The 16,222-nt window shown below is 42.7% G+C and overlaps 1 protein-coding gene across 2 annotated transcripts; it reads left to right on the plus strand.

Annotated features, from left to right (window-relative positions):
- Nucleotides 1–3,578: 3,578 nt before the first annotated feature.
- On the plus strand, nucleotides 3,579–10,420 carry LOC147447879 (putative chloride channel-like protein CLC-g). Of its 2 annotated transcripts, XM_086523766.1 has the most exons (8): nucleotides 3,581–4,270; nucleotides 4,486–4,584; nucleotides 5,809–6,009; nucleotides 6,689–6,866; nucleotides 7,094–7,356; nucleotides 7,924–8,196; nucleotides 8,292–9,420; nucleotides 10,065–10,420. In XM_086523766.1, exons 1-8 carry the CDS (start codon nucleotides 4,155–4,157, stop codon nucleotides 10,209–10,211), a joined length of 2,406 nt encoding a protein of 801 aa, XP_086379892.1. In that variant the 5' UTR covers nucleotides 3,581–4,154; the 3' UTR covers nucleotides 10,212–10,420. The 2 variants fall into 2 exon arrangements, with proteins under 2 accessions (XP_086379893.1, XP_086379892.1); XM_086523767.1 differs by lacking the exon at nucleotides 5,809–6,009 and having other exon boundaries at nucleotides 3,579–4,270.
- Nucleotides 10,421–16,222: the final 5,802 nt, after the last annotated feature.

Genomic DNA, 16,222 nt, shown 5'->3' on the forward strand with positions numbered 1-16,222 from the left:
CCCCCCCCCCCCCCCCCCCTCCCTCCCCTCCTCGTGCTGCGCACGCGAGTATATGAGCATGGAGAATACCATGATTGAGAATATGTAGGATGACAATTCCCTCAAGGAGGCATGGGAGAATCGGTCTCACTAAATGTGACCAAGAATAAGGCAAGGAAACTACAATTGAAGAAAGAGCTCAACACTATGAAGAAAATGGGTATGCTAGCAATGAATGATTATGTTTTGAAGACGAAGGACATACACGAGTTCCTTGCATCTATTGGTGTCATGGTTGATGACGGTGACAAGGTTGAAGCATGCTTGGAGTGCTTAGCACTAGTGCAAAAGCAGTTCAAGGCCTCTATATGTGGAAAAAATGAGTTTTGCAAATCTTGTGTCCTTCTTGATTGTCGATGAGAGGAACATTGGTGAAATCATGTTCACAAGGTGCAAACAATTCTAAACAAGTCTTCTACAATATAGAGGTATCTCTTATCCAGTTCAAGGAGTCGAAAAGATGTACTCACTATAGTTAATGGTAGTTTCTTCATCCTTTTTGATGTACTTTTTGTGCTTAGAAATAAAGAAGAATCTATTGTCAGTTTTTGCATTAGCAAGACTTTGTCTTGTTGTGAAGTTTGTGGATGACAGATGCATTGTTCACGATCTTACTTCATGTGATACTATTGTGGCATTAGGTACCTTGTCTTGTGGGCTATACAAGCTCAAATCTTATGACAAGTGTGTGGAAAACTTTGCAAATGCCGTTAGAGTTCTAAAACTATTTCAGATGCTAAACTAAGGAATGCATGTTTTGGACTTCTGAATGTTGCCAATTTGATGTGTTTGCAAAAATCTGATATGATTGCCTCATTTCCCCCTTTGGAGGCACTATCTAAGCATGCTTGTCAAGGCTGTATTTTGGGAAAAATGCATCGTTCTAAGTTCTCAAAAGATGGTTCAATGTGGGATGCTCGCCAGGTGAAGCTTGTTCACATTAATGTTTATGATCCTCAATAAATATTTGTACTTTGTGACTTTCATTGATGATTACTCAGGGCGTACATGGGTATATCCGCTTAAGGCTAAATTCAAAGTATTTATGTGCTTCAATAGTTATTGTCGTTGACTAAAAAGGCATGGCATGATACGAAGCCATCCATTGGTCACTTGTATATTTTTGGTTGTTTGGCTTATACTCTAGTGCTGCAACAAAAACACACAAAATTGGACGATAAGGCTGTCAAATGTATCTTTGTTGTTTACAATCTTGAAAGCAAGGGTTACAGGTTCTTTCATCCGCAATCAAAACATATCTTGACTTCTCAAGATATCATTTTTGTGAAAGATGCAGTTCAACCCTTGTTGTCACGTATTAAAGAGACAAGTGTAAGCTCATAGGACATTTTTGATACCTTGTTGCTTTTTCGCATGCTAAAGGCCTTAGTGCACTATGGGTGAAGGTCATTCGATTTCATCCGCAATCAAAACATATGTTGACTTCTCAAGATATCATTTTTGTGAAAGATGCACTTCAACCCTTGTTGTCACTTATTAAAGAGACAAGTGTAAGCTCATTGGACATTTTTGATACCTTGTTGCTTTTTGGCATGCTAAAGGCCTTAGTGCACTATGGGTGAAGGTCATTAGATTTTCATTGCTTGACAAGTGTTCTAAGGGATTTTGAAAGTCTTGTGAATAGAAAGACATGATAGTCTTTTAAATGTTATTTTCAAAAGCTACATTCAACTTATGGGATTAAAAAGTGTATTTGTAGGAAATAGATCCCATGATATGAGGTATTGATAAAGGTCTTTTCATTTAAAAACATTCATAAAAATTCATTGCAATATCGTGTTTTATTATGTTTATTAAATTTATATTTTCTTATGGAAGAAGCATTATTTTTGTGTTTTAAAATTAAAATTTATTTTTTTCGTTTACTTATTTTTCATTTTATTTTATGGCAAAATATTGATATGCAATCTGCACCTTTCACATTATTTAAGTGTGTCTTTTTGTAATATATGAACTACTTGTGATTAAATATGTATAATAGATCATACAATTTTATATTAAAACACAATAAAAATTCCATGTGATTATGGGCACGTATTTAAACTTACTCTCCCTCATCTCCCCTTAACTTAGCAGGCCTTCGTGCCTTCTTACCTTGTTTTCAACGGCGGGAATCCAAATGGAAGTCCAAATGAGACAAATATTCAGCCTACGTAGGTTTCCAGTGATGTCACAGATCAGCCTATTTCTTATGCAAATGTAAATGATATACTTGATGATGATAAAGATGAAAATGAGGAAGCTAGAGGTATGCCAAATGGCTAGTACATACGTTACGTGACATTAAATTGAGTGCATGTTTATCTAGTCTTACTTGTTTGGGTTCTCATTGTGCTTCAGATTGTTATGCTTTGGCTGTGTCAAGTAGGTGTGACAAGGTTGAATCTCTTACGTTTGATGAAGCACAAAATTCAGAGAATTTGATGGCTACTATGCAAGATGAATATGATGCACTTGTAAAGAAGGATACTCGGTCAAGGAGATGATGGTCAGTGTTCTTCAATTGTTTCTGGAGCAGCTTCGGGTTGGCACATGGTACCGCTCGCTAGAGGCTCTTAAGCCGGTAAGATGCCGCAAGTGGAGTGCATGATTTAGTTACTACAAGGGGTACATTAGCCAGAAACAGGTCGACATAACCAAGTTCCCCTAGCAAAGTCTTGGTATTGGGGAGGACCAAGTTCCCCTAGCAAAGTCTTGATACTGGGGAGGACTAAGGACCTGTGAGGTAATGATTTGAGGCTTCCCACGGGTTGGGGACTTGCAACACACGAGAAGTTGAGTGACATGATAGGGGGCTTGGGAAGGCACTTGTAGCGATGAATGCCCCCCCCCCCCCCCCCCCCCCCCCCCCCCCCCCCCTCTCGGAATAGGGGAGGACGAGGCAAACCCTACTCCATAGTCGTTCCACACCAAGCTGGAAGCGCTCTCAAATTAGCAACGAGATGCCCTAGATGCAACAATATTGAACAATGACTTTCCAACACGTGTTTGTTCAAATTCCCTTCCCAATGGAGCAGGGGGGTTTTCGACCAAACGCGAGAGATTTTGTCACAAGTTTGCAAGATTCTTCCCCATAACATTGGATAGATAGGTAATGCCACATGTGTCAAGAATCTCTTCCCCATAATATTCTACATAGATAGATAGATGGATAAATAGGTGGCAATTGGAAAGCATATCCTATACTTATCCCAAGAAAGGGAGTACAATTACACAATTACAAACATTTACAAAAGGCCCATCTCTACTAAAGCTGAAATTTATAATTGCCTTTAATGTCTCCATCGACAATGGAACTGAATACTTTTATCTTTTTATTTTAGTCAGCTAAACAAAGCAGTCATTGTTTTTCCTCCTATTTAATTAAAAATAATAATGGAGGCCCAAAATTTTGGAAAGAGTGACGTGAATATTACAAAAAAGAAATTGGAAATTTGTCAAGATGCGCGAGGAAAAGAAGACCAGACTCCAAGGAAAGAGGAGCTTATTAAATTATTTCACGAGAGAAATTGGCTCCCTTTTGTCTGGCACTTATCTGAAGTCACTGGCCCTTGAGCAGGGGCATTAGGCAGCTATGCAGCTTTAATTAACTTGTTGGGCAGTTGCTTAAGTGCCGGATTAGCTCCATTAAACACAGTACTAATCCATTATTAATTTGTTTGTGGAGAGGTATTTACCCTGATTAAACTCCCTAATTATGTACATGAATCAGCTTTTTTCCTAAACTTTTGTGAGCTTCAAAGCTCAGCTTTAAAGTTATGTCCGTATTCTACCCATTGAACTCACAGATCAACTCTTTGATTATGTGCAAATATAGTTGATCATCCTCTTATAAGGAGGTGTACCATACAACATGGCAGTGTAAGCAACACTGGCCTTTTCTACTTTTTGACACTGCACATAGCCTATCCTTTTCTGTTTCCCCCATGTTTCTGTTTTGGAGATGATGCTAACGAAAGGCGGTTGCAATCAAGTTTGTCACTACTTGCGGGAGTGATGTGAGAGGGTGAGGCCAGAGGGGTCTAATGTTACTGAGGGATATGGCTTTCATGCCTTCGGAGAGCTGCTGATGTGAACAAGGAAAGGAGGCCAGCATGGGGCAGGCAGCAGCAGGAGCAGAAGCACAGAGGCAGGGGGAGTTTTCTTGTGTTAGTGAGCATGCAGAGGCCTGCATACATATGGAGAATGAGGTCCGCCACCCCCTTCCGAGGTATGCATCTCTTCTCCTCTGGGCTCCCTTCTTTATTAATGTAGGGAGAGGTGCAGAGGATTTCCGAGCCTTATCATGGGCTGTCAGGAAGAAGAACAGCTCTTCCTGTCGTGTTGAATCACCTACCGTTTGTGTTTGAGATGCTGCTTCTTGGACCGATGATGGGTTTTGGTATTGAAATCAAATGATGGAGTTTGCATTTCCTACTCTTTCAGGCCCTTGAAGAGATCGGTCTCTAGCGCTACGCTCAATGAAACATCCCAAATTGCTATGATCGGTGTGCAGCGATCCCATATCGAGAGCCTTGACTATGAGTAAGCCTCCACAGCTGGATTGGTTGATCTTACATGTTTATTAATGTCAAGTGGAGTAGTCGAAAATTATTCCTAGTTTTAAGCATTGAAGCTTTTAACCAGTCCTGTAGTCATTGCATGCCAGGCATTTCGATTCAACATTGGAAAGTTACTGCTATTGTTTTGGAATGATCCTGGCTCAGCTCACTTTTCTGAGTAGCTTGAATGCGGTTCCTCTAATGATGTATTGCACTGCCTGGTTTGCTTTGCACTTGTTCAAGACCTGAGAGAACGTTTATATACCCTCTTTTGAAGCGGACTATGGATCCTAGTGTGTGAGCGTGCATCCGTGCAGGCACTCTTCTCAAGCTGGGCAGCAGTGCATTTCAGGCTGCGTAAGCTAGTGGATTTTAGTAGCAGCAATCTTGCTATGGTCTAAACCCACCACAACACACACATAAACAGCATATGTACATGCAAAAAACAAGTATAGTAAAGGTGAACCTGCCACAAAATCGAAAGGAACATTGACAAAGGTCGCTATACTATTGGACCAGTGGTAAGGTCCTACAAGGCACTGCCCATTGCTGCCCATCGACAAAGGTTGCGATACTATTGGACCAGTGGTGAGGTCCTACAAGGCACCTTGCCCATTGCTGACTTCTAAACTCCGATGGACTGTTGTCTTCCTAATTGTGGAGCTTAGAGTTACATTATCTCCTCATGATTTAAGGGGGATTGAGCTAACCTTCACGACTTAATGTGTGATAGTGACCATCCATTTTGAAAAGAGGGTGTCCAGGTTCAAGTTTTAATTTGCTTTTTCCACCGGGGCTACTATGTAGGCCATCACTTTCTAGCACAAAAACAGGATTATATTAAAGTTGATGATAATGGCATGCTGTCTGTCTGATTAAGCTTTAGTGAATGAGCATATGAAATCATGTCTTGATGTTGAAGTGGCCTACTATTACTCATAGAGGTGCCATTGTTTCACAGGACCTAAACAAGATTGCGACTATTTACTGTGCTCTTACAGTTATTATTATGCAACTAATTTTTCCTGATTAGTACTGCCTATTTGCTCTTAAAACTCTTAAACACTGGCAAAAGGGTGCTTTATGGACGTGTACATGCATTCACCCCCAAGTGCCTTTAGACTTGGAGCTAATATTGAGTTGCTGATGTTGGTGCTTGAGCGAATGGTGTAAATTGCCGATGATATTGGTGTAATGAATTTTTCAGCACTCCAGACAATGACATTTTTAAAGAAGATTGGAGATCAAAGACTGGATCGGAGATTGTGCAGTTTGTAGTTGTCAAGTGGACCATGGCATGCCTGATAGGAATTTGTACAGGTTTGGTGGCCTTTGCAGTTAACATCTCTGTGGAGAACATCAGTGGCTTGAAGCTACTCTCAACCTTGACCTTTCTGGAGAGTGACAGGTAGCGATGATGTAATCAACCCTGCATTTTATGGCATTTTGATGAAGAGGTTGTCAAGCAATAATGCTCAGAGTGGAAGATGATGCTTGTATGGGGTGTATTGTGCTTTCATCATGGGGGGGAGGCTAGGGAATGCTTAGGAGTTCTTGAAGACAAGACCTCGGGGATGCACCTGAAAAAATGTTAGTGTCCCATGTGCGTTCGAAAGGAGGGGTATTTTAATTCATAAAATTTGTTTTATCTAAAATTATTTTACTTACAAAAGGGGTTTTTACATTGAAAATTAGAAAAAACCGGTAAGTTTAACAAGGAAAAAAGGATATTTTTATTGGATTTTTCTAATAGCATTTGAATGTACGTGATATAGATGGTTTCTTAAAGTCCCCCCCCCCCCCCCCCCCCTCCCCCCCCCCGCCCCCCCGAGCACAGGACATACATGGCGGGAAGTAGATATTTTAGAAGTGCACTTTATTGTAAGCATGAGATACCTTGCTTCTCACACCTAGCTCCTACAGTAAGAAAAATAGGTCTTGTCACATTTACCAAATGGATGACATGTTGAGAAGGCTAACTTTCTCTTGTATTATTAGTCCAAGGTTACAGATTCAGCCAGGAATGTAGGTAGGATCATAAATGAAGAATGGGGATGTATAATGTGCCAACATTTAAATTTCTACAGATATTTAGCTGCTGCTCTTGTGCTTGGTGGAGGCAATCTGCTGCTTGTGCTCCTATCTGTATCCCTTTGTGCATTTGTCGCACCCGAAGCTGCAGGATCTGGAATTCCTGAAGTGAAAGCATATCTGAATGGAATTGATGCACCCAACATTCTTTCACCAAAGACATTATTTGTGAAGGTTTGTTGATTGCCTTTTGTTCCTCCATATGTATACCTGTTGATTTTTATGCTCAACTCTTATTGAAGAAGATGTATGCATATACCTATATCCATATACATGTAGGTATTTTTAAAGACATACATATGCATCTGCCTACACATTCACGTATGCATAAAACCAGATTGAGGATCCAAAAGTACAGAATAGTTGGAGCTTGATACATGTCTTTTCTTTCAACACTACAGGTGCTAGGGAGCATAGGTGCTGTGTCAGGTGGGCTTTATCTTGGTAAAGAGGCTCCTCTTCTTCATTCCGGAGCTTGCATTGCCTCCTTTCTGACTCAGGGTGGGTCGAAACGTTTTAAGCTAACTTGGAAGTGGCTCAGAATCCTAAGACATGACAGGCTCCGTCGCGACTTGATAACATGTGGTGCAGCTGCTGGAATAGCTGTGGCATTTCGTGCACCTGTTGGAGGGGTTATTTTTGCCTTGGAAGAAATGGCATCCTGGTAATTAAAGTTAAATTTATTGGGAGTTTACCATATGAAGATTCAAGTTGTTTTTCTAAAATCCTTTATTTGTGATATTTTGAAGTATTGAATCCTTATCTTTACCCCTCTATAAGTTTTTCCTAAATTTGCAAAAGTTCCACCCTTTTAAGTCGGGTGTTCTTTAAGCTTTAAGAAATCAAAAGTTCCTTTTGTTCATAGGCACATAATCTGTCTCAATGCTACTAAACTCGGTTACCACCGAAGGTTCCTTTTGAGAGGACCCCCTTTAGAATTGGGAGCCAAATTGGCTGGCCTTTTATTCTGAGGCGTCTATTCTATAGAGCCTCCACCACTGCCAAAATTAAAGTCTCTTTTAAGCACTATTAACTAGTGTTTTTACAAAATTCATTGGTCTTTTGCAATTATATTTTGGTTATTGCATCCCATTCTCCATATGTTGTGTTGTTTTTTAGGCCAAAACAAAAATATAAAAACAGAGAAAAAAGACACCATCAACATACAATCTGCTCGTTTTGTAGGATCTTTCTCATCAAAATCAACACTGATTCTAGATTCTACTTGCAGGTGGCGTAGTGCATTGCTTTGGAGAGTGTTATTTACCACTGCTTGTGTCACTGTCGTACGCCAAGCAGCTAATAATCTCTGCCAAGGAGATAACTGTGGAGTATTTGGATATGGTGGCTTGATTGTTTTTGACATGAGTGTGGTGTCAACAAACATGGGCCTAATAGCTCTTGTCCCAGCTATGTTACTGGGCATACTCGGTGGGGTATTGGGGAGTCTGTTTACATTTCTTAGCAGAAAGATTGCGAAATTCTATTCGGGGTGGCATAGCAAGTATGTAATCCTCTTTGCAAATTCCACTGGTTTTATTGATCTATTGAATGACTAAGTTTTCTCCAAATTTGGTAGCTTATGTGATTTGTCTGCAGGCATGAATCTTTGGGCAAGGTACTTCAGGCCCTCTTTGTGTCCATCATCACCTCTATCTTTATTTTCGGGCTTCCATGGCTAGCCACATGCACACCTTGCCCATCTACAGCTTCATGCCCATCATCTCTTCCCTCTGGAGCATATAAAAGGTTCACATGTGCCTCGGGATATTACAATGACCTTGCCGGCCTTATGTTGAGTACCAACGATGGTGCTATCAGAATCTTGTTCAATAATAACAGTAACAATGAATTCCAATACTTCTCCCTGGTGCTTTACTTAGTATGGGCCTTTGCTCTTGCTCTCATTACATATGGTTTAGCTATACCGTCCGGCCTGTTTCTACCGGTAATTCTTGTCGGAGCAACGTATGGTCGGCTTACCGGCAAGTTCTTGAAATCACATATGGGCTTCGAGAATATTGATGAAGGGTTGTTTGCTTACATGGGTGCAGCTTCGTTCCTGGGGGGCTCGATGAGAATCGCAGTTTCATTATGTGTTATTCTGCTGGAACTGACAAACAATCTTCTCATGCTGCCATGGACCATGCTTATACTCCTTATTTCAAAGACAGTTGGTGACCTCTTTAACGTTGGTGTGTACGACCAAATAGTATTCATAAAGGGGTTTCCCTTCTTGGAAGAGAAGCCCGAGCCTTACATGAAGCATTTGACAGCTGGGGACGTGTGTTCATGCCCTGCGGCAACTCTTTCAGCCATTGAAAGAGTAGGCAACATTGTGGAGGTTTTAAGGATGACAGACCACAATGGTTTTCCTGTGCTTGAAATGACTTCAGCTCCATATCCTACTCTTCATGGACTGATTCTAAGGTCGCATTTGTTGGTATTGCTGCAAAAGAAAGATTTATTTTCACAGAACGCATCTAGTTTGATTGGTCAAGACTTAAAGAGCTGTAAGGTGGACTTCTATAAGCGAGGATCAGGAAAGGGCCCAACCATTGATGACATCCAGTTGACTGCACAGGAAGAGGATATGTTTTTGGATCTACATCCCTTTACCAACATATCTCCGTATACCATTAGCGAGGACATGTCTCTAGCAAAAGCCTTCTCATTGTTTCGTCAGCTTGGCCTACGGCATCTTTGCGTAGTGCCCAAAACCAAAGGGGTATGTCTGTGTTTCTGTCTCCATTTTTTGTTGAGCAATTTTAATGGTATCTTGAGAAACAGGAACAAAAGAAAGAGATCTCAACATAAAACAATTGTAAACCGTGGAAACAGGGCTTGTAGCTCAGGGGATTAGAGACCATGGCTATGAACCACGGTGTCGGGGTAAGGGGCACTTTGGGATGGTGCAAAGACTTTCCTTTCAAGGGTTGGGGCTTTTTATCAATCCTTCCCTGCCCCCCCCTCCGGGGAGCATGCACCGATAGCTCAATCGGATAGAGTCCAAACTCTTGAATAGTCATACATATGGCCTTATCCTATTCAAGGTGTCCTTGTGCTGTGCATTCATAGGTCTGTTGAACCGAGTAACTAGCCTACAAGGCTGTGGCCTTTTTCACATTGGCTTGGAAACCCATCACAATTTTGGCATGTGCATCGATGTATGTCATGTCTGCATGTATGTTGGTACCTAGTTATACACCTAGTTATTGGGTACTCATAGTCCATCCTAATACTATGCATGATAGAATGACTATCCTGACTGTGCTCTTATCCTTACAGTTGAAGTTGGTTTTTTTCTGGATCTATCTGTGCATGAGAAGGTTGTATTTGACTTAACTCTCTTAAAACTTGGCTTGCTTGCAGCCTTTCCCTGTTTCCGGTATTCTGACCAGACATGATTTTATGCCCGAGTATGTTCTTGGGCTTTTCCCTCATTTGAAAGTCAGCAAGTGGAGGCGACTGCGTATTCGGATTTCATTGTTCAAAATTGCAGGAAAATGGTGGGGCTGAATGCTCTTTGGGGGCCTCTGTACTATGATCTATCCATATAGCATCATTATTTATTCTTTTGAAGGTTATGGCCTAGAGAGCAAGGAGAGCAATAAATTGCTGGCTTGTCCCCAATGTGAGTGGTGGCTTATTATGCAGCGAATTACCAACCAACCGCGGCATGGTGTCTGCAAGTGGAATAAAGTTTTCATTGCAGTTTATAAAGAAAATGACAATCTGTTTTAAAAGTGAAGCAGTGCTCACTCCCCCCCCCCCCTCTCTTGAAGAACAGGTTTTAAGTTCAAGACTGTTGGATAGCTCTTTGAGGTCTCTTGGGATTGTTCATATGATTAAAACTTCTCTCTCTCTCTCTCTCTCTCTCTCTCTCTCTCCCCCGGCCCCTGCTCCCTCGCGCTCCCTGCAGCCCCATCTCCCTCTCGCTCCCGCAGGCGCTCCCCCCCTTGCTGCCCGTGCGTAGAGCGTAGAGAGAGAAAATTCCTTTCCCCCACCCCCTTTTTTTTGCCGCTTGCTGCCCTTGCGTAGAGAGAGAAAATGGAGGGAAAGAAGGCGCACACAGAGAGAGAGAGAGAGAGAGAGAGAGAGTGTGTGTGGAGGGAAAGAAAGCCTAGAGAGTAGAGAGACAAAAAGAGAGAGAGAGAGAGGGGAAAAAAAAAACTTGTAGATTTTGCTGAAATTGTTGGGGTTCTCAAAAATACGTACTTGAAGCGGGAGAAAATGTATGCATAGTGTGGAAACACGTGTGTCTAGGCTCTCGTTTTAACGGCGATTAAGTATGAGAAAGCAGAACGATAAGATCGACCTCTTAGAGGATCCAAAAATGCAAAGAAGAAATGACGGTAACCGGTGGATAAAGCCGAGAAATGGATCGAGGTTGTCAAGAAAGAAAAAGGCAAGGAAATAACATCCATGTCCACACCCACTATTATTAATCTAACACCTAGAGGAGGACGTGTGCGCGCTTTACATGTGAGAATTTGCGGCCTTAAAGACAAAGATAATGTGGACGAAAAGGTAGAAGAACTCATGGCTTTAATGGGGGTTCATGAGCCGATGCACACAAGAGCTTGGAGGGTGGACAACAAGAAAAATGGAAGCAATGGGGAAACCTTGAAAGAAAGGACACTCATCCTTCGTTAGCCCTCCACGGAAGCGAAGGACTTTTTGAAGAGAAGGACTTTTTGAAGAAAAGACAACTTTTAAAAAGATGGGCATCTTTCTCGGAGATGATCTCACCCTCTCGCAGATTGCTCATATGCAAGAAGTAATGTCGGAGATTAGTGGTAAGGGAAAAGGCAAGATTGCCTTTTACCAAGATGGCAAAGTGGTAATATTGGAGCGACGCTCCATATGATGGTGCGAGACCTATGGGACCATAGTCAAAGTTGTCACCTGGAACTGTAATGGATCCATGCGCCTTGATGTAGGTGCTTTTGAGGATAGTTTTATTGGAAGAGACCTCATCTTCTATTCTGAGACACATCAGGCCCCTGGGCAATCTATGCTTCACATTAGTGGATACAAATGGGAGAGAGCCTGCAAACAAGAGACACGATCAGAACACAAAGGATGGGGATCATGAGGAGTGACAATGTTATTTAGAGAGGAGTTGTAGCCGTTGATACATATAGCTTGTAGAGATGAGCAAGCTAGGTACATGTAGGTAAAATTGAGAGCAGAGATAGGCAGATATCTTTACATCGTTGTTTGCTACTTTCCTCCGAGCACGTCAGTCTATGCATCACCCAGAGGCCAATCCCCCTTTTCTATTTTGGATGATGACATATGGGAGTTTTTTAGAGATATTGACATTATCATTAAGGGACTTCAATGCTAGGATTGCCCATCACCAGACAGTCTTCTATGATATTTCAAGGGAGATGCTGAGAGAATTGAATGCTGTAGAGATGGGCTTGTCCAGACTGTCTCACAGGATGTGGAACATACTGAGTATACTGAGTATGGACAACACTTGATAGACATGGGAACTGCACATGGACTGGCCATCCTGAATGGCCTACAAAGATTTCCCGCTACAAGAGGTTTTACATGCTTTCCTCACAGACATGGAGTAGGCACAATGAATTATGTCATGGCATAGCTGAGCGTCATTTCTAATATCCAGGATCTCATGGTTGGGCCCAAACCTGTTGGGGTGGAGTGGATCATGCCCTTCTATCAATGACCATCTCTTTTCAGTTTAATCTAGCACACAGTCCACGGGTAGCAGCACCTACTCACTACACCTTCATGCGGGATACGGACTCTGTCTATATAGATGGGATCTACAGATGGCTGTGCACCGAGGAGCCAGGGCGACCTCTGGAGGAGCTTACTACTATATTCACTCATACAGTACATGAGGCAGCAACAAAGTCATACCCACACACTCAGCCTAAGTAGTGACGCCGTTCTGGGAGCATGCCACAGAACAATTGGTATGATGCGGAATGCTGCGAGACTAGAGCAAGCCTTCAAAGGGAGGTGCTTTTGGGGGACATCACTCACAGACAGTCACAGATTGACTTTCGACACCTAGTGCGGCAGAAGAAGAGGGCATTTTTGGCTCAACTAGAACAGGATCTATACCAGCTTTTCTTGAGTCAGAACTCACGAGAGGCATGGCGGCTCTTTCATGAGCACTCTCTCCCCCCTGCCATTACCTCTACGGAGGCTTGGGGCCAGTACGCCTCGTCTTTGTACACAGTTCCTGGACAGTCACCCCTTCCCGACCCCCCAATGCGTGCCCACAAGCATGTGCTTTTTTCACCGCTGAGATGGTGAAGAAGGCCATTGACAGGATGAGGACTGGGAGAGCATATGATCATGATGGCTTAATGGCTGAGCATTTCATGCATGCTAGAGATATACTAGCAGAGCTTCTAGCAGTTATGTTTAACCGTGCCATGTGTGAAGGCTTGCCTGATACTTGGAGCCTATCTACCATTGTACCTATCTTCAAGTCAAGAGACCTGGGAATTATCGCACTATCATGATTGGACACACATTGGCACGTTTGTACGCATCCATTCTTGAGCAGCAGCTCAGTAGATGGGCAGAGATGAAGAGATTGCGCGCAGCCGGGGCAGGCAGGGTTCAAGAGAGGCTTTTCTACTCTTGACCATATCTTGACACTCAGAGCCATCACTGAGGAGGGCAGAGACATGGGAGACAGATCTATTGTAGCTTTGTGGACTTCCGCAAAGCATTTGACACAGTACCCAGAGCTAGATTGATGCGCAGACTACAGGAGATGAGAGTACCTACAGAGCTCATTTGGGGGATCATGGCATTATACAGGTCAGTTGTGGGGCATGTACGCACCTCAGAGGGTCTATCTACATCGGTTCACTCCACTGTTGAAGTAAAGTAGGGCTGCCCGCTCTCTCCTACTCTATTCAATATGTATGTGGATGAGGTTGTTGACTACATTGAGAGCGATGGTGATAGAAGGTGCACAACTGGCAGGGACATGGATTCCACTATTGTTATATGCTGATGATATTGTGTTAATCTCCGACTCCCCGGAGGGGATGCAACATCATTTGGATGCTTTGCATAGGTTTGCCCACGAAAGTGGTTTGTCTGTCAACCTTGGTAAAACCAAGGTTATGGTGTTTAATACCACCCCATAGTGGATCAAGAGATCAGCACCTACATTCATATACGGACAAGAGATAGTGGAGTATACAGGTGCTTACACTTACCTTGGAGTGGTTTTTAGTGGGCGAGCATTTTTATTAAGGAGGGCAACAGAGACCAGATTGACTAGAGCCCGTGCAGCATTGGGTAGATTGGAGAGGATGTGTTTGCAGGTTTAGATTCAGGAGCCTCGGACGAAGCTCTGGCTCTTTGACACTTTGGTGGCTTCTGCATTGCTTTATGGAGTTGAGATATGGGGACACCTTCACTGGATCATCACGGGAGGTAGGGTCGCACTAATGGATGGGGGGACATGGAGAAACCTCTAGTCTCTATGATCTCGCGGACCACGTGCCATTATTCGAGCAGAGCTAGCGAACGTTAATATATAACATTTCATTTCATTTCTCTCTCTCTCTTCTGAGCGACAAACCTCGAGTGCTCAGCTTTTGATCACATCCAAGCTTGCTTTCCTCAAATCTTGAGCCCAAAGCACTCGCTACGTACTTTTCTGGCCTAGCCACATTGTGGACTCTCAATTGTCACCCTCGTCTCCATGTTGCTCAAGCATTAAGTCACGGTTCAGCTCAACATAGGGCATGTGACATGTTTCATTTGGTCCCACACTTTATATATGCCCTTTGAGGATGAGAATTTTCTTCTCGTCAGTGGCCGAGAGACAGTACCTTTCAAGATGGTAGCTAGCAACCTACTCTATGCAGGTAGAGCTGCCAAGCGGAATGTTGTGCATGCATGACGGGGTTAATACAAATTCTCAATTGGCTACTGCAAATGATTCACGAAGCTCAAATTTGCTCTACTCTACTCTATTGAAGACTTCAAATCCTCCCAGAAATTGAAACAGTAGAATCTTAGATCATTTTAAACAGAGAGGTCTTTTGTTTACCTCAACAAATTTCCATGTAACAGAAACAGCTCTTGCAAACGTTTGCAGGAGGTGCAAAGTCCACTCTACCGAAAATTGGCAGGGTAGGAAGGGCATTGTGGGGGTTTCCTGAATTGAGAGACATCAGAGGCAAACTTGATACCTGCGTCATGGCTTCTGTGAGCATGCACAACAAGTGCCAACTCAAGGTCTGCTGCTTTTCTTGCGCAGACAGGTTGCATGGAGACTGAACATACTAAGCATGAAGAAGACATCTGGGTAGTAGTGAAAGCCATTGTAATGTACCTGTTGGCTATTGGGTTTTACCTGGGAAATAAGAATCTGCAGTTTGGGGAAACTGCAACTATTTTCAGAATTTAGTTGAAGTTTTTTAGTAAGAATTTTCACAAAGCCAGAGTCCTGAGAACTATGGTGCCCTATGCTGAAAGGCCTGATCCTCTTGTTGAACAATAAGTATTCAAATGCTAAGCGTAACTGGATGCTTGGATCCAAGAGCACTCAAGGTCACCCAAAGATATGTCATCTAAAGCTTTTGAAGAGTACAAACAAACGAGTAAAATTTTTTCTATCTTGTGTACATCCCACTTGCTCACTGTTTATCTTAGGGACATTAGGTCAGTAGCTCCAGACTCCAATGAATGCTTTTTTCCCTTTGTTAGTCTAGGTATGGCTATGGTGTTGGAACTTCCATCTCCTTGTCAAAGTCGACCATGCGGAAGCGTAAAGGCCAAGGGAGAGAGAGAGAGAGAGAGAGTCTCGTGAACCAACCAACCCTGGCAATGAATAACTGATGCTTATACAATGGGGGCAATGGGTTGTATTTATACCCACCTAAGTAAGTTGCCCTACCCAGACTTTGACAAATAAGTGAAATAAATACCGAAAAGTCAGAATAAGTAATCGGATCACATTGGGCAGTCCACTTGAGATGCCATAACTTCAACACCCTCTCTGCAGCTCATAGTGGACATAATTAGTGAGACCAAGTCGATGAAGAAGCTACCATGGACACCCAGCAATACCGGTCATGTTGATACACCTCGGATTCAACTTTTTACCTTAGTAAAATGCCAAGTTGAGCATCAGTTGCCTTCTAGAAAATGGAACTGTAGACTACACTACGTCCTAAGAATCCCCATTCGTGAACTGTTATGAACACATCACGTTCAAAATACTCCAAGATAATGAACTTTGAAACACATCCTATCCATAATCCGGCCAACAACAATGGATTGATGCACTCATCCACAGTGTTTTAGATACATCTGATTGGTTCCTTGCCGTATGCATGTGCCTTGAACTCCAACCCACAAGTTCAAACATCGGTAACTTGAACTCCAACACAAGGGCCCATATTATTTATAGGGAGCACTGCTTGCCCCTCTCTACCACTCACAAGCCTCTCTCTAGTGGCGGCAATGGTTTCCACTTGACTAGAAGGGGGGAGCACTCGTCAACGTAGTCA

Source organism: Adiantum capillus-veneris, chromosome 11 (genome assembly GCF_014529385.1).
Source record: "Adiantum capillus-veneris isolate H3 chromosome 11, ASM1452938v2, whole genome shotgun sequence".
Lineage (NCBI taxonomy): Eukaryota > Viridiplantae > Streptophyta > Polypodiopsida > Polypodiales > Pteridaceae > Adiantum > Adiantum capillus-veneris.

Excerpts from the sequence above, each read along its gene's own strand:
- LOC147447879 (XM_086523766.1), top strand. The coding sequence starts at position 4,155 with ATGGGGCAGGCAGCAGCAGGAGCAGAAGCACAGAGGCAGGGGGAGTTT. Across the intron at positions 4,271-4,485 it reads GTCCGCCACCCCCTTCCGAG|GCCCTTGAAGAGATCGGTCT; the intron begins GTATGCATCTCT and ends CTACTCTTTCAG. Across the intron at positions 7,357-7,923 it reads TTGGAAGAAATGGCATCCTG|GTGGCGTAGTGCATTGCTTT; the intron begins GTAATTAAAGTT and ends TTCTACTTGCAG.